The sequence below is a fragment of the Mobula hypostoma genome, chromosome 7 (genome assembly GCF_963921235.1).
Source record: "Mobula hypostoma chromosome 7, sMobHyp1.1, whole genome shotgun sequence".
In the NCBI taxonomy this organism is placed as follows: Eukaryota; Metazoa; Chordata; class Chondrichthyes; order Myliobatiformes; family Myliobatidae; genus Mobula; species Mobula hypostoma.
The window spans coordinates 130,738,679-130,760,218 of record NC_086103.1 but is presented as its reverse complement, the minus strand read 5'-3'; the positions used below and the strand labels follow the sequence as shown (position 1 = coordinate 130,760,218).

The following is a 21,540-nucleotide window of genomic DNA, read 5'->3' as shown; positions in this document are numbered from 1 at the left end:
AATGACCACTGAATGTACGTAAACAATATCAGTGTGGATGCAGAGCTATGATCAATAAGTTTGCAGATGACACAAAGAGTTGGTGAAGTTGTTAATAGGCAACAGAGTGATATTGATATGTTGGTGAAATGGACTGAGAAATAACAGTTTGATCCTGATGAACATGAGTTGATGGTCTTTGGAAGTACTCATGTGGCTAAGACATACATGATGCCTTAAGGACAGGACGGAACTTGGTTTACAAGCTCAAAGATCCTTGAAGATGGCAACGTGGACAATGTACTGTAGTTAAATAGGTATCTGGAATGTTGGCCTTCAGTATTCAGCCAGTGAGTATATGAACAAGGAGATTATGCTCCAGCTTTATAAAACCGTATAAAGACCTCAGCTAGAGTAGAGTCACAATGTCAGAGAAAAGGACAGCACAGAAACAGGCCCTTCGGCCCATTTAGTCTATGCCAAACTATTTAAGCTGCCTACTCTCATCAATCTGCAGCAGGACCATAGCACTCCATACCCCTACTATTCATATACCTATCTGAACTTCTCTTAAAGTGCTGTGCATTTTCACTTATGATGCTATAGAAAAGGTTTGATAGAACTGGAGAAGATTGAGAGCAAATTTACCAGGATGCATGTCAGCGATGAGGAGGAACAGGAGACAATGGGACTGCTTTCACTGATGCAGAAGAGGTTAAGGGGGCATATGATTGTGGTATATACAGTGGAGCTAGGAAGTTGGTGAACCTGTAGATTTTTTTTCTATTTCTAGATAAATATGACCTAAAATGTGATCAGATCTTCACATATGTCCTATAACTAGATAAAGAGAACCCAATTAAATAACTAACGCAAAAATCATTACACTTTATTCATTTCTTTATTGAGAAAAATGATCCAATATTACATGTGTTTGTTGGGAAAAGTATGTGAACCTTTGCTTTCAGTAACTGGTGTGAACCCTTTGTACAGCAGTAATTTCAACCAAACATTTCTGCTAACTGTCGATCAGTCCTGCTTGGAGAAATTTTAGACCATTCCTCCTTATAAAACTGCCTCAATTTTGGGATGTTGGTGGGCTTCCTTGCATGAACTGCTTGCTTCAGGTCCTTCCATAGCATTTCTATAGGATTAAGGTCAGGACTTTGACTCAGCCAATCCAAAACATGAATTTTCTTCTTCTTAAATTATTCCTTTGTTGATTTACTCTTGTATTTTGGATCATTGTCTTGTTGCATTATTCAACTTCTATTAAGCTTCAGATGGCAGGCTGCTATCCTGACATTATCTCATGTAAAATGTCTTGATACAACTCTGAATTTATTGCACCCTCAACGATTGCAAGCTGTCCAGGCCCTGACGCAGCAAAACAGCCACATACCATGATGCTCCTTCCACCATGCTTCACAGTTGGGATGAGGATTTGGTGTTGGTGTGCAGTGCCCCTTTCCCTCCAAACACCGTAATGTGCATTTCTGCCAGAAAGTTCAACTTTTGTCTCATCTGTGCACAGAACATTGTCCCAGAGGTGTCGTGGAATATCCAGGTGGTCTTTTGCAAACTTGAGACATGCAGCATTGTTCTTTTTTTTTGAAGAGCAGTGATTTCCTGCATGGTGGCCTTCCATGAACAGCATTCTTACTCAGTGTCTTTCTTATAGTGGGCACATGAACAGCGACTTTAGCAAGTTCTAGAGATTTCCGCAGGACTTTTGCTGTTACCCTTGGGTTCTTTTTCACCTCCTTCAGCATTGCATGTTGTGCTCTTGGTGTGATCTTTGCAGGATGCCCACTCCTAGGAAGAGTAGCAACAGTACTGAGTTTCCTCCATTTGTAGACAACTTTTCTTACTGTGGACTGACGAACATTCAAGTGTTTAGAAATTCTTTTATAGCATTTTCCAGCTTCATGTATCTCTACAATTCTTTGAAGATCCTCTTAAAGTTATTTGATCGAGGCGTGGTGTACATAAACAGATCTTGCTCGAGAAGAGCAGTCTCTATCAATAACCTGACTTTGTGTGTCTTTTTTTACAGGGCAGAGCACTTCTATAATCCACACCTCCAGTCTCATCTCATTGATTGGAACACCTGACACCAAATAGCTTTTGTAGAAGGCGTTACCCCAGAGGTTCACGTACTTCTTCCAACAAATACACGTAATATAGGATACTTTTTCCACAATAAATAAATGAACAAGTATAATGTTTTTGTGTTATTTATTTAATTGGGTTCTCTTTTTCTAGCTTTAGGACTTACATGAAGATCTGTTCACAATTTAGGCCATATTTATGCAGAAATAGATAAAATTATACAGTTTCACAAACTTTCCAGCACCTCTGTAAGGTTATCAGAGGTCTAGATAAAGTAGACTGTGGGAAACATTTGCCTGTATGAGAGATAGAGGACAAAGGTAAAGGGTAAGGGGTACAAGATTTTGTGGGGATCTGAGAAGACCCTTTCACCCAGGGAATGGTGAGCACCTAGAATGCACTGCTTGAGACAGTGGTGGAAAGAGTCAATGACAATATTTAAGAAATGTGTACATTAGCACTTGGATTACTTGGACATATAAGGCAATGGGCCAGGTGCTGGGACAAAAGATGAATAGTGATAGTTTCCTATTGGTCAAATCAGATGTGCTGGGCTGCATAGCCTGATTGCATGCTATACAACGTTTGACTTTAATTTCCATACCATTGTTGTAAAGCTCACTGGCCTGTAGTTACCTGGTGTATCCCTGCTATCCTTCTTAAATAAAGGAAAAACATTAACTGTTCTGCAGTATTGCGACTCACCCATGGTTAAGGAAAATACGGAAGTCTCTTTGAGGGTTTCTACAGTCTCCTCCCTTGCATCCCATTGCATCTTGGGCTATATCTCACTGATCCTAGGGATTTTTTCACCTTCATGTGTCCAAGATATCCAACATACCCAGCTTGTCAATAACGACATGTTTCAGACGAATAACATACCCTTTCCTGAACTTTTTTATCATCCACATCCTTCTCCCTGGTCTATACAGACAAAGAGTATGCACTTGGGATCTCACCCACATAGCCTGGCTCTACATGTAGATTATATATTTTATCCCTAAGAGGACCAACTGTTCTGCTAGCTGCCATTTTACTGATAACAGACTTATAGAATGTCTTGGGGTTTTAGAACGTAGAACGGTACAGCACAGAAATAGGCCCTTCAGCCCATGATGTTGTGCTGAACTAATTGAATTAGTAAGTCAGGGGCTAATTCAACAAATTCCTTTTTGCTGCCTAATATCCATATCCCTCCATCCTCTGCACATTAATTTGCCTATCTAGGAGCCTCTTAAATGCCTCTTTTGTATTTGCCTCCAGTACTACCTCTTTCGGCACAATCCAAACACCCACCACAAGATTCTCCTTGATCTTACTTGCCAAAGACACCTCTTTGTCTTTTTGCCTTCCAAATTTCAATCTTACATTTTTCATACATCAACAACATTTTTCAAGGAACACACTTAGCTGCCAAGGCAATTTCTTGTTATATACTTTCTTTTTGATTTCTGACCAATATGCTTTGTCATCTGAAGTTTTTCATCTTTACTGAAACATGCTGGCCCTGAACTCTTACTAACACATTTTTAAATGAGTCCCACTTGTAAAATTTTATTTTCCCTACAAGATTCTGTCCACAATCTACAATTGCCAGATTCTCTCTTATACTTTTGAAACCAGCCTTCCCCACCAAGTTCCTGTCAGAACTTGGGGAACTACTTCATCATTTTCCATCATTCATAAACACAAGACAATCTGCAGCTGATGGAAATCCAAAGCAACACACATTGGATGAATAAACAGTAGATGGTTCGGGCCAAGATCCTTCGTCAGGACTGGAAAGGAAACAGGAAGATGACAGATAAAAAGGTGGGGGGGGGGAGAAGGAGGATAGCTAGAAGGTGATAAGACCGTAAGACCATAAGACATAGGAGCAGAAAGAATTAGGCCAATTGGCCCATCGAGTCTGCTCTGCCATTCAATCATGTCTGATCCTTTTTCTCCCCTCCTCAACCCCATTTTCCGGCCTTCTCACCCTAACCTTTGATGCTGTGTCCAATCAAGAACCTATTAATCTCTGCCGTAAATACACCCAATGAACTAGCCTCCTGTGTTAGCCCCAGCTCAGGGCAAGGCTGGGCTTGAAGCTTTACCAGCTTGTTTGAGGGAGGTAGGAAGAGCCCTCGAAAAACAAGTGGTCAGAACTGCCTAGTTAAACCCTTAGGAACACTCATCCCTATACGTGACACCACACACCTCGCTAATGGTCCATGCCAGGTTCCCAGTAACAACTGTGTACTTCAAAAAAACTGCCTGGTCCCTACCACCCCAATTTGATATTCTAAGGGGGAAAACAGAAAGGGATCATGCCTGCAAACAGATGAATATGTTATTGACAACAACATACTCTACGTGGCTCCCTGGAAAACCATCTACTGGTTCCAATGATGTGCAGATATCTAGCACATATCCTCCCCTGGGCAGGACATCTGGGTCAACAGAAGACCTGTTTGAGGTTTGGGCAATGGTTCCACTGGCCCACCATGTATACAGATGTGCACAAGTCCTGTACATGCAAGATGGCACCAGTGAACAACAATTCCTTGGGCGACATCTTTCAGATAGCCAATCTCTTCAATTATTTTACTTTCTCTGCATCTGCTGTATGTTCTGTATATATCTTGATTGTTTTTCAGAAATTGTTAGAGCCTGTGACATGTAGTTTGGAATTCGATGAAATGTTCTAATACTCTGCTGTCCCTCCAGAGGACCAATTGCACAAGCTGCCTCGTGGAGAAGACCAGAGACAACGCCATGATTGATTCCATTTCAAAGAGTCAAGGTGAACGCAGAGGAGGTCAGCGGTCACTTTTCATGGAGAACATGGGGGCAATGCTGGTCAGTAGCTGGGTCGGTGGCGTTCAAACCAGGTATAGCAGTCACCCTTCACGGAAGGATTGAGTTTGTGCAGACACTCTCCTCAACGCTATTTTGAAATTCTGAGATTTATGTGATTATTGGACTGTTTATATTGGTCTCCTTCGACTGTGTTTTCTTTCTTGCTGCCATTAGATGGGAGGGCAATACATTACTTTTTGTGTGAGAGGGGGACTGGGAATTTGGGGTCTGATGTTCTTGACGGTGTTATTCTATGTAAGAATAATATGCTGGATGTGGAGGCTCGTGAGGTGGTAGGTAAAGAGAAGAGGAACTCTTTTATAATTCATCTATTCTGGCTTATCACGCTGCAGACCTGGTTCACTTGACAAGTTGTTACCTTTCATAGAGTTTATTATGATAAAAAATTGGACAAGAATTGACTCGATACCTCAACTAGCCTGTCCAATTTATTGCCTTGCAACTGATAAACCTCTTTACCCTCCCAGACTACAGCTTCCAAGACCACTAAGCATGTGTTGGCATTCAGAATAATGTGTATTCTCAGTTTGGCTAGAATTACAAAATTAGTGGTTAGCATATCAGAAGTGAGAGAAAAAAATACAATTGCTATTTCTAACTATATCAAATCATAAAATTAACTGAGCTTCCATTTAAGGTTTGACATAGTTAGCAATTTCCAGCTGATTCTATTACTTTAATACATTTTTGATGCCTCCTGTTAAGGTAGTTTGGTAGCAGTTCTTGATTTTTTAATGAAAATTAATCAATTATAAGCAGTAAAAAGGAACGATTTACACAGAAATGAAAAGATTTATACCAAATAGCTTAATCAAAATATAATATTTTAAACTATGAAATAAACAATTATCTGCCAACATGCTGTTGATCAAAAGTTACAACATAATGAACCAATATTCCAACAATACCCTAAAAGATAAAATCAATACACAGACATCCCTAAACGTAAATATAAATCAGAACGAATCTAATAAAATGTCACACATTAATTAACCTCTTATTTATTTAATAACATTTATCTTATGAATAACAACGTAAAACATATAGATTAGGAGCAATAAAAGACTACATAATCTCTCAGTCACTCTATTGTTCATTAAGATCTATTACAATGAAAATATCAAACTAATGGAAATGGACAGAGATATACTAACTGATGAGAAAGGACACATTATTTTAACGGTCTCAAGCACCATCAAAGCATATCTCTGTCCATTTCCATTAGTTTGATATCTGCTTCTTTTTTGTAGGGTGGTCATTTTAGCAGAAGAATGACATATCCACACTAATGTTCAGAAACAGCAATAATAACTAACATGACGGGTATAATGAAATCATTAGCATGGCAAGTAGCAGTCACTCCATCCCACTAGGTATGTGTCATTGTCAGAGTGCAACACTTCCCTTCTTTCCCCTGTTTGGTATTTCAGTGGAACATTTAGAACACACAACAGAAGCCTGAAGATAATCACATTGTGATTTTTTTTTATCTTTATCTTCTTAGCAGAAGGGTGATTATGAGGGAAGGCAAGGAAGGTAAGTAAATTAGGTACATTTTTTCAATAGTTATTCAAAACTTTTCAATCAATGATTAAGCTCTAATGTGAAGTTATTTTCAAAGGTGAAATACATAGAGGATGCCACCTAGCCAAATATAATTAAAAAGATAAATCATCAAATGACATACACAAAAATGTTACGCACATAACCCATATGCCCATAATTGTCTATAAATTAGATTTTTTGGGTGGAGGACCTGAACTCCTCACATACATGTTTGCAACAGTGCTTGGCTTCCACACAATGATGCAGTAATTTGTGCCCTGATTGGGTCCCAGTGACCGCACTCCCAATCTATTGTCATTGCCAACTCTTCACTAAACATTAATCAGAGGAGGTTTTTATAACACTCACTCCCTAGCCAGCAATCCATATTATTGTTGCCATGGAGGAGATAGGCTGTACAAGGCATGGAGAACACATCAAACTTCTTAAGAGGGACACTGAATACCTGGTGAATTGGACAACTGGCAGGGAGGATAATCCATGTGTAATGGAGCAAGGCCAGGTAATATTCCATTCACACCCTTCAAAATCTTTAACCCTACCTATCTCATGCACCACACCCCACAGCTCAGGACTATAAATAGGTAAAAAGATAAGCTATTTATTTCATATTTTCCATTGAGGCAGAGTGCCAGCAGTAGAGGGAAGCCATCAAGATGGATGTAGGATCTTCTCAGGCTGAAGGAAAAAGTTCACCTCTTTCCAGTCAGGGAAATCTGTCAGGCACTAAATATATGACTTCATTGTCCAGTTGTGATCTGTGCAGTCCTCTAATAGTATCCATAAGTAGTAACTGTTGTGCCCTTTGTAGCTTTGTGTGTGTCATCTGACAGCTGTCCAAATGTGTGCAGAATCTGACAAGGACATCTGACATGGATCCTGAGAAGAAGTGCCTAGTTTCTCAGCTCTGTATGATCCAATTTCTGAGCAAAATTCATCACTTCAGTTTATATCTGTAAGTTTTTCTGTGTTACAACCTGGAACTTGACTCAGAAATGAATAGCCTCTAACTCCCTTGGAGTGGATTAAGCTGTACTTTCTTGACTATATCCAGTGGCTAAGGGAACCTGCAGCCTTCAGCCAGGCTCAGACTACTACCAGCCCATGCAATGACACACAACCACACACGTACCATGCAAGAAAAGATCCCGTGATGACCATCTATCACCAAAGTAGAAACAAAAAGCAGCACCAGTAAGGCTTAGGGAGAATTTTTAAAAACAAGCCTAATTTTTTTTCTATCTGTAACACAGAAAAGCAGGCTTAATTTTTGAACAATACAACTAAGCACTCGATACCTGGAGAGATCACATCTAAAAGTTTCTTTAGGTCTTCTAAACATGGAGGTCACCAGGCATGAACAATAACACAATAATTATGCCTGTGCAGGTAAACCTCACAAACAATATTTGAATGAGGCCAATGTCCACTTAAGTTCTAAGGGGTATGACCTTATTATGTCCAGTGCTAGGGATTATAAAAATTCATAGACTTCCAGAAAGGTCTTTTTTTACGTGGTTATCTTTGAGTTTGGTACAATCTAATATGCCCCACCCCCATCTAACTGCAGATATTCAGGGCACCCAATCATCTCTATAACCTCACAAAGGTTCCTTTCTCATGGAGAGTGGAGTCTGCCTCCTCCTTGAGCATAGGGCTGCAGACAGCAACAGTACAACGATTTGTCAAATAGCCAACTTCCTAATCATTCTGGTAGAGTTGAACTGCCCCCATGTGGCATTGAGAGCTTCATAAAGGAAAAAACAACAAGAGCAGAAAGGAACATTGAACCATGAATATGAGGATGTGTGACAACCATCTGAAGACCTTACTGATCAAGGCTGTGCAACTTGGAGGCTTGTAGGATTCTAGCTTTTAGCTGTTGTGCCACTCAACCACATAGCTCTAGGGATATAGGCACTTCCTGAAGCACAATGCAGCCTCTAAGTGCTCTAATTTAATTGACTCAAAAAGTAGTTTTTGTACGATCATAAGATGACAAATAAAATATACAGAAAAATATCTCTCACAACTCAAAGGCATCAGTGAAATATAATATTAAGGTATTTTAAAGAATATCTTGCACAACCATCATTTTATATAATCTTACTCTGAGCAAATCTTGTAATCACAATGAATCACCTAATCTACAGTGTTAGTTCAGCTGTTTCTATTCAAACTATCACCAAAAGCTGGAATTCTCCTTACTCAGCTCCAGGCAACCCTCAAAGGCAATCCAACGTGTAAGCAAGCAAATTGCAAAAAGTGATTTGTGTTAACTGGTGTGTTGAAATCCTGATATTCTTGAAATTCTTTACCACTTACCTCTGCCAATCTGACTGTTGATGAGTCAGTTGGAGGGCCTATGCAGGTGTGGGTATAAATTTCCCAACAGATTGTTTTGTATTTTTCTTTTATGACAAGGGTGTGTCTGATGCTCTCTCTCTCTTAACACTCACACACACTCTGGCAAAAATGCAAAAACACACACACACTCTATTGACCATTGTCCAGCTTCCTGTTAAAATAATCTCTTGGCCATTGAATCTAGTCTTTCTCAAGAGCTTAGTTTTCCACCTTTGCTCCGTCCACTGCAAAAAGGGAGGATCTCCCAGTGTCTGCCCAATTCAATTGATTTCCCGCTCCCATTCCGGCATGTTAGTCCATGGACTCCTCTATTGGAATGATGAGCCCATGCTCACATTTGTGGAACAACACCTCATCTAGGTAGTCTCCAACCAGATGGCCTGAACTTCTAATAATTTCTCCCCTCTCACCCTGCTCTCTTTTCCCATTGCTAATTCTTAGACCATAAGACATTGGAGCAGAATTAGGCCATTCAGCCCATTGACTCTGCCCCACCATTCCATCATGGCTGATCCCGGATCCCACTCAACCCCGTACACCTGCCTTCTTGCCATATCCTTTGATGCCCTGACTGATCAGAAAACGATCAACATCTGCCTTACCTCTACTCACAGACTTGGTCTCCACCGCACTCTGTGGCAGAGCATTCCACAGATTCACTAATCTCTGGCTAAAAAAAATCCTGCTTCCCTCTGTTCTAAAAGGTCACCTCTCAAACTTGAGGCTATGCCCTCTTGTTCTGGATACCCCCACTATAGAACACATCCTTTCCGCATCCAACCTATCTAGATCCTTTCAACATTGGGTAAGTTTCAACGAGATCCCCATGCATTCTTCTAAATTCTAGTGAATACAGGCCCAAAACAGCCAAACGCTCCTCATATGTTAACCCCTTCATTCCCAGAAACATATCCTTTCTGAGATATGGGACCCAAAACTGTTGACAATACTCCAAGTGCAGCCTTACTAGTGTATTATAAAGGCTCAGCATTATTTTCTTGCTTTTATATTATAATTCCCTTGAAATGAATGCCAATATTACATTTGCCTTCTTTACCACAGACTCAACCTGAAAATTAACCTTCTGAGATTAAAGAGGAGGAGGTGCTTGCTGCCTTACAGCGAATAAAGGTAGATAAATCCCCTGGGCCTGACATTATATTTCCTCGGACCTTGAGAGAGACTAGTGTAGAAATTGCAGAGGCCCTGGCAGAAATATTTAAAATGTCCTTAGCCATGGGTATGGTGCCGGAGGATTGGAGGGTAGCTTATATTGTCCCGTTGTTTAAAAAAGGCTCCAAAAGTAAACTAGGTAATTACAGGCCGGTGAGCCTGACATCAGTAGTAGGTAGATTATTGGAAGGTGTTCTGACAGATCGGATATACAAGTATTTGGACAGCCAAGGGCTGATTAAGGATAGTCAGCATGGCTTGTGCGTGGTAGATGGTGTTTAACGAATCTTGTACAGTCTTTTGAGGAGGTTACCATTGTAGACGAAGGAAAGGCTGTGGATGTTGTCTACATGGACTTTAGTAAGGCGTTTGACAAGGTCCCACATGAGAGGTTAGTTCAGAAGCTTCAGACACTAGGTATCCATGGAGAGGTTGTAAACTGGATTCAAAATTGGTTGTATGGGAGAAGACAGAGGGTGGTAGTGGATGATTGCTTATCAGACTGGAGGCCTGTGACTAGTGGTGTGCCTCAAGGATCTGCGCTGGGACCATTGTTGTTTGTTGTCTATATCAATGATCTAGATAATAATGTGGAAAATTGGATCAGCAAGTTTGCTGATGACATGAAGATTGGAGGCGTTGTGAATAGTGACGAAGTCTTTCAAAGTTTGCAGAGGGATCTGGACTAACTGGAAAAATGGGCCAGAAAATGGCAGATGGAATTTAATGCAGACAAGTGTGAGGTGTTGCATTTTGGAAGGACAGATCAAGGTAGGACATACACAGTAAATGGTAGGACACTGAGGAGTGCGAAGGAACAAAGAGATCTGGGAGTTCAGATACATAATTCCCTGAAAGTGGCGTCACAGGTAGACCGGGTTGTAAAGAAGGCTTTTGGCATCCTGGCATTCATAAATCAAAGTATTGAGTATAGGAGTTGGGATGTTATGGGGAGTTGTATAAGACATTGGTGAGGCCAAATCTGGAGTACTGTGTTCAGTTCTGGTCACCTAGCTATAGGAAGGATATCAGTAAGATTGAAAGAGTGCAGAGAAGATTTACTAGGATGTTGCCAGGTCTTCAGGTTGTTGAGTTACAGGGAACAGGTTAGGACTTTATTCCTTGGAGCGTAGAAGAACGAAGGGAGATTTGATCGAGGTTTACAAAATTATGAGGGGATAGACAGAGTAAATGTGAGTAGGCTCTTTCCACTTAGATTAAGAAGATAAATACGAGAGGACTTGGCTTTAGGGTGAAAGGGGAAAGGTTTAGGGGGAACATTAGGGGGAACTTCTTCACTCAGCGTGGTGGGAATGTGGAACAAGCTGCCATCTGACATGGTAAATGTGGGCTCACTCTGAAGTTTTAAAAATAAATTGGGTAGGAACATGGATGGGAAAGGTCTGGAGGGTTATGGACTGGATGCAGGTCAATTGGACTAGCGGAATAATGTTTCAGCACAGATTAGAAGGCCGAATGGCCTGTTTTCTGTGCTGTAGTGTTCTATGGTTCTGTGGTTCCATGGGAATCTTGCATGAGGACTCCTAAGTCCCTCTGCACCTCTGATGTTTGAACCCTCCCCTGATTTAGATAACAGACCACACTATAGTTCCTTTTACCAAAATGCATTATCATACATTTCCCATCTCTGTATTTCATCTCCCACTTTTTTGCTCATTCTTCCAATTTGTCAAAGTCCTGTTGCAATTGCATTGCTTCCTCCAGACTAGTTACCCCTCTACCTCTCTTTGTATCATCTGCAAACTTTCCCATTATGTAAATCATTGACAAACAATGTGAAAAGGAGCGGTCCCAAGCGAAGAACCAGCTATCTTCATCATCATCATCAATATATATAACATTCAAAAGCAAAATGCAGCAGAAAGACTTAGCTTTTATATAAAAACTGAATACAAAGTATAAATTGATATTTGTGCATATCAAGGTCATAGTAACATAACCATACAGTACCTTGAAATTCATTTTCCTGCAGGCATTTACAGGAAAATAAAGAAATTCAACAGAATTACCTAGCAAGCACTGAGAAGGAGTGTACAGCAGAAACTTTATCAGGTGAACTAAGGGAAAACTGGGGAGACATGATAGTAGCTGGTAGACTCTGGCCTTAAAAGACTAAAGACACAGGAAGAGGCGGGAAGAGGTAAACTGTCAGTCAGCATAAGACATCACTGGATCTTTGGTGGTTTGTCTACTCAAACAATGCATTGTTAACAGCAGTTCTTCAGAATTGACAATGATGTCTGCTAGGGTTGGTGAGTCTTCATGAGACTGAGAATTTGATTCTATACACACATTCTTCAACAGTGGTGCAATATCATTGCTTGGGAGAGTAGAATTTGCAGACCCTGACTGATCCTCTTCTTTTTCCTCTACCAGTGTATAAGGAGAGCAGCTATTGAAGGATGTAGTATCAGCATTAGGTCACTATCATCTCTCAGCTCTAATAAAGATAAATTATCACAGAATAAGATATTCGGGTTTGTTGTCACTCTTTACATTGAACTTCAGTGCAACTTGTAGTGATTCAATCCTGCATGGTCTAAACCTTGTATGCATAGTAGAGATAGCTATCCTCTAACTTACAGTGATAATAAAAAGGGGCTTGTCACACAGCATAACTAATCTTTAACTATCAACTGAAACATAATCATGAGTCTTCTTGTATATATCCACCATTTAAAAAAAACTCCTCTATTAAGCATTACTAAACTTCTCAGAGATTCTCATCTGGATACAAAAACAGATAAATTTAATTCACATAAATGCATGTACAAATAACTCAGGTAATCTTGGTCCAGTGTTTACTTTATACCACCTTTTTTCTAAATGCCGCTCTGGTACAGCTACTTGTACTGCTCCAGAGACGTATTTTGGTCAAATCCTTCCAAATGCAGATTGATGTAAAAGTGTGAGGGATAAAATAGCAGCATGTACAAGTAGAACTTTGATTTTCGACACCATCAATTATTGATTTCCAGTGTGAACCTGACGACCTTTCGCTGGCATCAAATATCGTAGCTTCTTCCAGAAATATGAATGTTTGCCTTCTCCCCATTTTACAGTTCCTTTTGATTTCAGAAGAAGCTGAAGTGACTCTGGGAGTGACTTAGTGTTGTTTATAGGCTTAAATTGAATTAGTATTGGTTTTATTTTTCTTTCAACCAATACCTGATGCAGCCCAGACATCAATTCATATGTGGAGCTGAAATGATCATCCACATATTCTTTGCTGAGGATTATAATTAATCTTCGACATTTGTTAATGTAGAAAATAATACTTTCTGCAGATGCTTTAAAACAAAATAAACATTTCATTATTAAAATACATCACGAAGGAAAGAATTCCTAACATTCCAGGCATTAAAACCTAAACCAAAAGTTCTTAGCTGTTCTGTAGAGCCAGTTAATTGATAATTATAGTCTACTATTTCATCCAACAGCAATAATTTGCCTTGAACAGCATGCAAGTGGAATAAAGACAAAGGTGTAAAAATAGAAAATGTTTATTTAAAAATTGGATCTGCTACTGCCATCAGCCACTTTACATAATTTCAGTAGTAATGAACCTAATTTTCACTATTTGCCCCATTCAACACGGGTGCTGGTGAGCATCAACACTCTGCTAGCCAGTGTATAAGTTACAGTGATATGGACTCAGTGTCACCAGCAAAGTGAAAAGAAGTCCACTGATATGTATTCTGGCCAGTAGTTTTGAGAAAAGATAATGTTTACCTGTTTACTTTTTTGCTGCACTGTTATTAAACAGGCTTTTCAAAATTTCTAAATACGAAGCGCAGTGGTTAGCACAACACTTTACAATACAAATGACCCGGGCACAATTCCTGTCACTGCCTGTAGGGAGTGTGTACATTCTCCCAGTGACCTGTGGGTTTCCTCCCACAGTCGGTTGGTAGGTTAATTGATCATTGTAAATTGCCCCGTGATTAGGCTCAGATTAAATGCTGGGCAGTGCGGCTTGCAGGGCTGGAAGGGCCTATTCCACGCTGGATCTCAATACGTAATGTGTAAATAATACCCAAAATAGAACAAAACCATACTCCGTGTTACTATTGGTAAATAAACGTTGGATGAAGAATGAATTACGCTTACCCACTCCTGGCACAACATCACGTTCAAACATGCATAAACGATAACCAAATTTTTCTTCCAGAATTGCAGGCAACAACTTAAAAGCAAATTCTTGTTCTTCATGAGTATTAAGGAGGGTATCATCATTTTTAAGGAGCAATACATATGCATCATATTCTTTGTTATCTGAGATTTAAACAGAAGGTACTGAGTTTGATTTTCATATTGAACAAAATTTAACACTTGCACTCTTATATAAAGCCATGTAGCATTTTATAAAATATTATATTTAGCATGCTTTGCAGAAGACCATGATACATTTTGAAATTCCATGTACATTTCTGGAAAAAAATAACAAAAAAGTTCCAATGGGCAAGAGGTAATACCATCTTTACACTATATCAAATTTCTAAATTGCAACCCAAATAATTCTTATGTCTTCCTGTAAAGATTATACTAAGAATTTTATGGTGAACATAATCTAGCAGTCCTCCAAGATGATCACAACCTTGTTGTGGTTTGGAGGCTTGCAAGCCTCAATGACCTGGAGAACAATGCTGGCTGGAGTCAGGGCTTTATGCATTAGCTCTTAGTAGGATCACCCATGCCAAACAAGTCAATGAGTAGAGGCCAGACTAAAAGCGGTCCACGGGTTCTCCAGTTTCAGAGGCTGAGCTCAGGGCTGATGACCCTTACTGGTCAAATAAAACTGTTCCTTCTATGTCTGTGTGTGATGGGATTCCTGAATCTACAGCCGGGACTTGATTGATTGCCAGTCCCTGAGAGGAAGCTACTGGCACGATGACAGAAGCCCTGAACACTGCCAGAAATGGAGGACCTTCATTGACACTCTAAACACCAGTGGCATAATGGGCAGCAAGGAATAATCTACCAATGACATTTACAATCTCAGTTTGTTCTGAATCAGTGTCATAATTGCTATTTGTTTACAAGTGGTGAGTATTTAAGATTGTGTTTGCAATTCCACCTCTGAATCAGGGATGATGGACTCGATTCCCATTACAGACATTGACTGGGATTAGAAAATGGCCCATAAATGCTGGTTGACCTACCTGGGTAGAGAATTCTCTAGTTCTATCAAAAGGATTGAGTAAGGCCTTAGTCCAAGAAGTTATTGTAGAAAAATGGCTGAGAAGTTCTGAATGTTGAAACACTGTACAGTGAGATCACCTCGTTAACAGTTTCTGGGGATGCTTAACATTGAACGCATTCAATCTTGGGAAGTGTAATTCAAGCATTAAATGTTCCTCAGTTGCCAGTAATTAGCTCTCACATTTATGTGAGAGTTGTTTTAGATCTACCCTATGGCAAAATGCAGTGACAGATACCATGGCAACAAAGACACTAATGAGAATACAAAGTACAGAGTGATGGCTGTATTTGCTGCCCATGCCCTCACATTCTGAGGATATGTATTGATGAATTTAACCGTTGAGTTGCTGCAGTCTCTGAGACGTTCTTTGGTAATTTTATTTTATGGCAACATAAAACTGAATAGATATATCAAAATTAAGGTGATTTGAAACTTGGGAGGAAACCTGGAGAGGAAAGAAACATCCTTTCATTGTACCTTACATATGCTTGGAAGTTCACAATGAATTTATGATCAATGAAGCTGCTACAATATGTACAATTACAACTTTAAATCAAAGAATAGTGAGGTTTTATAAATATTCAGAATTTTCTCATGTTCTCACCTCCACAAGTTTCATCTCTTCCAGTGAGATCCCTGAAGCAAAGGGCAATTTGTACTTTGAAATACGCACAAACGCATGCCAGAATGAAAAGCACAACAATAGCAGAAAATAATAATCCAACAGATGGAGGCACAGCACTTTTGCCTATGAGGAAAAAAGTATTTTAACTAATAGTTTATTATAATATCAGTCTTTACAAATTCATTTCTAATGGTGTCAGAAGACAAGGTATAAATTTTAAAATACCATCCATGGAAATGAACAAGCAGTCAACATTTCAGTCTGAGACCCTTCTTCAGGACCGAAAAGGAAGGGAAAAGATGCCAGAATAAAAAGGTGGGGGCTGGGAAAGGAGGATAGCTAGAAGGTGATTGGTGAAACCAGGCAGGTAGGAAAGGTCAAGGTCTGGAGAGGAAGGAATCTGATAGTACAGCAGAGTGGGCCATAGGGGAAAGGGGAGGAGGGACACCAGGGGGAGATGATGAGAGATGACAGGTAGGTGAGAAGAGTAAGAGGCTATAGTGGGGAACAGAAAAAGAGGGGAGGGGGAGGGAATTTTGTATTACCGGAAGTTCCGCTTCAGGCGAATGGAGGGCAGGTGCTTGATGAAGCGGTCCTCCAATTTATGACAGGTCTCACCAATGTAGAGGAGGATGCATTGGGAGCACCAGATGCAATAGGCAACCCCAGCAGATTCACAGAAGTGTTGCCTCACCTGGAGGGATTGTTTGGGTCCCTGAATGGAGGTGACGGAGGAGGTAAATGGGCAGGTGCAGCACCTTGGCGGCTTGCAGGGATAAGTGCCAGGTGGGAGATTAATGGGGAGGGATGAATGGACAAGGGAATCACAGAGGGATTGATCCCCGTGGAAAGCAGGGAGTGAGGGGTGGAGGGAAAGATGTGTTTGGTGGTAGGATCCCTTTGGAGATGGCATAAATTGTGGAGAATGGTAGGTTGGATGCAGAAGCTCATAGGATGGTAGGAAAGGCCAAGAGAAACTCGACAACTCTTAAGGCAGCAGGAAAATGCAGTGAGCATGAATGTCTGGGAAATGGAGGAGATAAGAGTGAGGGCAGCATCAATGGTGGAGGAAAGGAAACCACATTCTATGAAGAAAGAGAACATCTCTGAGGTCCTGGAAAGGAAAGTCTCATCCTGGGAACAGATGTGACAGTAATGACGGGACTAGTCAACATAGCCATGGGAATGGGTAGGTTTGTAAAAGATGTCGGTCGACAGTTTGTCTCCAGAGATGGAGAGATTTTGCCAAAGTTTTTGAAAGGGCAGTACTATCTACTCTCCTAGAATGCCAAAATTTCTAATCCACCAATCTAATCCCAGTGGGCTCCTAATTTACAAATGTATTTAAGGTTTGATGAGGCCAATGGTTCCCGACTGCATTTTAGATTTGGAATGAGCAGGAACACCTGTGAGGGTCAATTTAAGAGATTGGGATTGGCAGCAAAAATCATTCCCCATGGTTCTTTTTCCCCACTGTGGGGAAACACGAGCAACAACTGAGCCAGCAGCTGACCAATTTTTCAGTGTCTGAGCTGTTTCCCGCCCAGGCCAATTGTGTTAGCAGATAGTTAAAACCTTTGGACAGTACCTTTCTCCTGGAGAAAAATAGATCCCATCATCTTGTTAGCTGATGTATGCAAAACACAATTAAAATGCTGATTCAGATGTTCTTCTTTAACTTTGGGAAATACCAGTGGCCTCTCAACATATACGCCATCATTTCTAATTGTTTCTCTGAAAAATGCAAATAATCTACTTTTAAAAAATAATATGAATGGTGTATAAAATATCACTCCAGCTGAGCCAAACAAAATATACAAGATCAAATCGACAACAATGTGCATTATTTACCTACAGGAAACAAACTGCTGGAGAAAATTAGTGGGTTGAGAAGTATTTGCTTGGGTCCTAATTTAGTTTCTCAACCCAAAATGTCGATTATTTCTTGCAACTGCAGATGCTGTTTGACCCATTGAATTCCTCCAGCAGTTTATTTTATTTTAATCCAGATTCTGGAATCTGCAGTCTCTTGTGTCGACATTATTTACTAGCTTTACCAGAGAAACTGCAAAATGTGGATCAGGATCAAATTTAATATTACTGGGGTATGTTGTAAAATTTGTTGCCTTGCAGCAACAATTTATTTCAGTGCATAATAATAAAAAAACTATAAATTACAATAAGTATATACTAAAAAGAAAATAATTCAAATAATTATTACAAAAAAAGAAGGAAAAAAAGTGAGGTAGTGTTCATGGATTCATTGTCCATTCAAAAATCTGATGGTAGAGGAGAAGTTGTTCCTGATATGTTGAGAGTGTGCTTTCAGGCTTTTGTACCTTAAGGAGAGGGCACTTCCTGGGTGATGGATGTCTTCTTTTGGATGCTTCACTTTTTGAAGGTGTCCTGGATGCTGGGTAGGCAAGTGCCCATGATGGAGCTGTATGAAATTACAACTTTCTGCAGTTGTTTCCAATCCTGTGCACTTGCCCCTCCATGCCAAACAGTGATGCAACCAGTCAGAATTCTCCCTACGGTACATCTGTAGGAATTTGCAACTAACTTTGGTGACGTACCTATTCTCCTCAAACTCTGAATGAAATATAGTCACTGTCCTGCCTTCTTTGTAATTGCATCAATATGTCGTGCCCAGGATAGTTCGTAAGGGATGCTGACACTCAGGAAGCTGCAATTGCTCACCCTTTCCACTTCTGATCCCTCGATGAGGACTGGTGTGTGTTTGCTCACTTTCCTCTTCCTGCAGTCCACAACCAATTCCTTGGTCTTATTGACATTGAGTGCAAGATTGTTGCTGTGACACCACTCAACTAGCAAATCTATCTCACTCCTGTACACCTCCTCATCACTATTCAGCCAACAATAGTTGTGTCATCGGCAAATTTAGAGATGGTCTTTGAGCTGTGCCTAGCCACACAATCATGGCTGTAGAGAGAGTAGAGTAGTCGAGCTAAGAACGCATCCCTGGGGGTACGTCAGTATCGACTGTCAGCGAACGGAAGTTGTTATTTCACATCCGCATAGACTATGGTCTCCTGGTGAAGCAGTCAAGAATCCAGTTGCAGAGGGAGGTACAGAGACCCAAGTTTTGGAGCTTGTTGATTAGAACCATGGGTGTGATTATGTTGAACGCTGAGCAGTAGACAAGAAACAGCAGCCTGACATTTGTATTGTTATTGTCCATATGATCCAAGGACGAGCGGAGAACCAGTGAAATTGCATCTGCTGAAGACCTATTGTGGTGACAGGCAAGTTACTGCAGGTCCAAGCCCTTGCTTAGGCAGGAGTTGATTCTAGCCATGACCAACCTCTCAAAACACTTCATCACAATAGATGTGAGTGTCACTGGGTGACAATCATTGAGGCAGTTTACCCTGCTCTTCTTGTGCATTGGTATGATTGTTGCTGTACTGAAGCAGGAAGGAAACCCTGATTGCAGCAGCAAGAGATTAAAGATATCCTTGAACACACCAACCAGTTGGTTGGCACAAGTTTTCAATAACCTACCAGGTACACACTCAGGACTTGCACCTTGCAAGAGTTCACCCGCTTGGAAGATGTTCTGTTGTCGGCCTCCAAAATAGAGATCACAGGGTCACTCGATGCTGCAGGGATTCACACAGGTGTAGTTTTATTCTCCTTTTCAAAGCGTGCATAAAAGGTATTGAGCTCACCTGGGAGTGAAGCATCACGGCCATTCATGATGTTAGGTTGTGCTTTGTCAGAAGCAATGGCCTGCAAACCCTGCCAGAGGTGATGTGCATCCGATACGCTCCTTAACCTCAATCAGAATTAGCTTTCTCACCCTCGTAATAGCCTTCCGTAGGTTGAACCTAGTCTTCTTCTATAGTTCTGGATCACCAGTCTTGAATGCCACAGATCCAGCTCTCAGCACACTACAAATCTCCTGGTTCATCCAAGGCTTTTGGTTTGAGTATGTCCGGTACATTCTCAAAGCCACACATTCATCCACAGAGGGCTTGATGAAGTCGATGACAAATGTGTTGTATTCATTCAGATTCAAAGATGAATCCCTGAATATTGTCTAGTCCTCTGACTCAAAGCACTCCTCTGCCTCCCTTGACCTTCTTGGTTCTCACCCCTGGTGCTGTGGATCACAGGCTGGAGAACTTTTCTCTTCAGAGTAATGTGATAGATGTATACATATAGAGTGGAGAGCCAGGAACTTTTTCCACAGGGAGGAAAGTGCAAATAGAAAAGGGTGTAATTATAAGGTGGTTGGAGGAAAGTAAGGGGCAATGTCAGAGGTAGATTTTTTACATAGAGGGTGGCTGGTGTGTGGAATGTGCTGCCAGGGGTGGTGGTAGAGGCAGATACATTAGGAATTTTTAAGAGTCTCTTAGATAGGCACATGTACGAAAGAAAAATGGAGGGTTATGTAGGAGGAAAGCATTAGTTTTACCTTGGAGTAGGTTAAAACAGAGGTCCCAACCTTTCTTGCACTGCGGACCGGTTTAATATTGACAATGGGCGGGAGGAGAAGATGGCAGTGCACCACGCGTGCACAGCCCTCCGGTGAAAAATGATATCGTATCTGTTAAATAGGGGCCGTGGACAATTCTGATTTGATGGAGAATGGACGTGAAAGCACAGAGGAACATCTGGAGAAATTTCTGAAACGCCCGTCCACTGCTGTCATTACTGTGTGGTCGGGAATCTTTCAGAGGGTAGGCCTCAAAATCCCTGGCCTTGCCTGCTTTTGGCGACCGAGAAGGAGGTCGAATCATTCGGACAGAGATGGCGCTCAGTACTCGGTGTCGGAGAGCTGATCAGAACTCGAAGTTTACGGATGACTCAAGAGTTGGACTGTGGTCGGCATGGCAGGGAGAGTTTTTCTTCCTCCTCCCGTCTGCGTGAGATATGGGACATTTGAGAAACTTTGAACTTTACTGTGCTCACGGACTTCTTCATCAAGTTATGGTATTGTTACACTGTTTGTAATTATATGTTATAATTATGTGGTTTTGTCAGTTTTTTCAGTCTTGGTTTGTCCTGTGTTTTGTGATATCACACCGGAGGAAATAATGTATCATTTCTTAATGCATGCATTACTAAATGACAATAAAAGAGGACTACATGTCTTCATAATCATACTCTTATGGACCGGCTGACCGGTGGCGGGGGAGTGGGGTGTGTTCAAGTAGGGTTAAACTCACCTCAGCATGTCTTTTACAGTTAGGGTTGCCAACTTTCTCACTCCCAAATAAGGGCCAAAAGTAGCAGACAAATCCCAGGACACTTTACCCCTGGAAAGACTACCATGACCATGAAGCCTTGCGCGGGCACCTGTGTGTGCATGCGTGATATGCGCACACGTGCCGAATTTTTCCCCACTAATCAGTTTTGCCTTCATCTTCCCGACTATACTGTACATACCTTATTTCTACTTTATATAGGCTGTGTATTTATCATATCATTCCTGCTTTTACTATATGTTAGTGTTATTTATTTTCGGTTACTGTATATCTGTTATTTGGTATGATTTGTTAGGTTATTTTTTGGGTCTGGGAACGCTCAAAAATTTTTCCCATATAGATTAATGGTAATTGCTTCTTCGCTTCACGCCATTTCGGCACGAAAGGTTTCATAGGAA

At 40.8% G+C, this 21,540-nt stretch overlaps 2 protein-coding genes across 6 annotated transcripts in view; both read right to left on the bottom strand.

The window, feature by feature from the left end:
* LOC134349534 (interleukin-18 receptor 1-like) overlaps nt 1-8,743 on the bottom strand; it is a 70,647-nt gene extending 61,904 nt beyond the window's left edge. The window contains exon 1 of the mRNA XM_063054012.1: nt 8,728-8,743. The gene's annotated coding sequence lies outside the window, so the exon portion shown is untranslated. The remainder of the gene's footprint in view (nt 1-8,727) is intronic.
* LOC134349533 (interleukin-18 receptor 1-like) overlaps nt 5,467-21,540 on the bottom strand; it is a 50,620-nt gene continuing 34,546 nt past the window's right edge. For 4 of the 5 annotated variants that reach the window (XM_063054006.1, XM_063054007.1, XM_063054008.1 and 1 more), the window contains exons 8-11: nt 17,497-17,642; nt 15,888-16,031; nt 14,191-14,355; nt 5,467-13,370 (exon numbers count right to left, since the gene is read on the bottom strand). In XM_063054006.1, coding sequence (XP_062910076.1) covers nt 13,045-13,370; nt 14,191-14,355; nt 15,888-16,031; nt 17,497-17,642 — 781 coding nt within the window. In that variant the 3' untranslated portion in view covers nt 5,467-13,044. Of the gene's footprint in view, nt 13,371-13,394; nt 14,356-15,887; nt 16,032-17,496; nt 17,643-21,540 lie in introns of those variants that run through there. The other variant, XM_063054010.1, reaches the window with a different exon arrangement.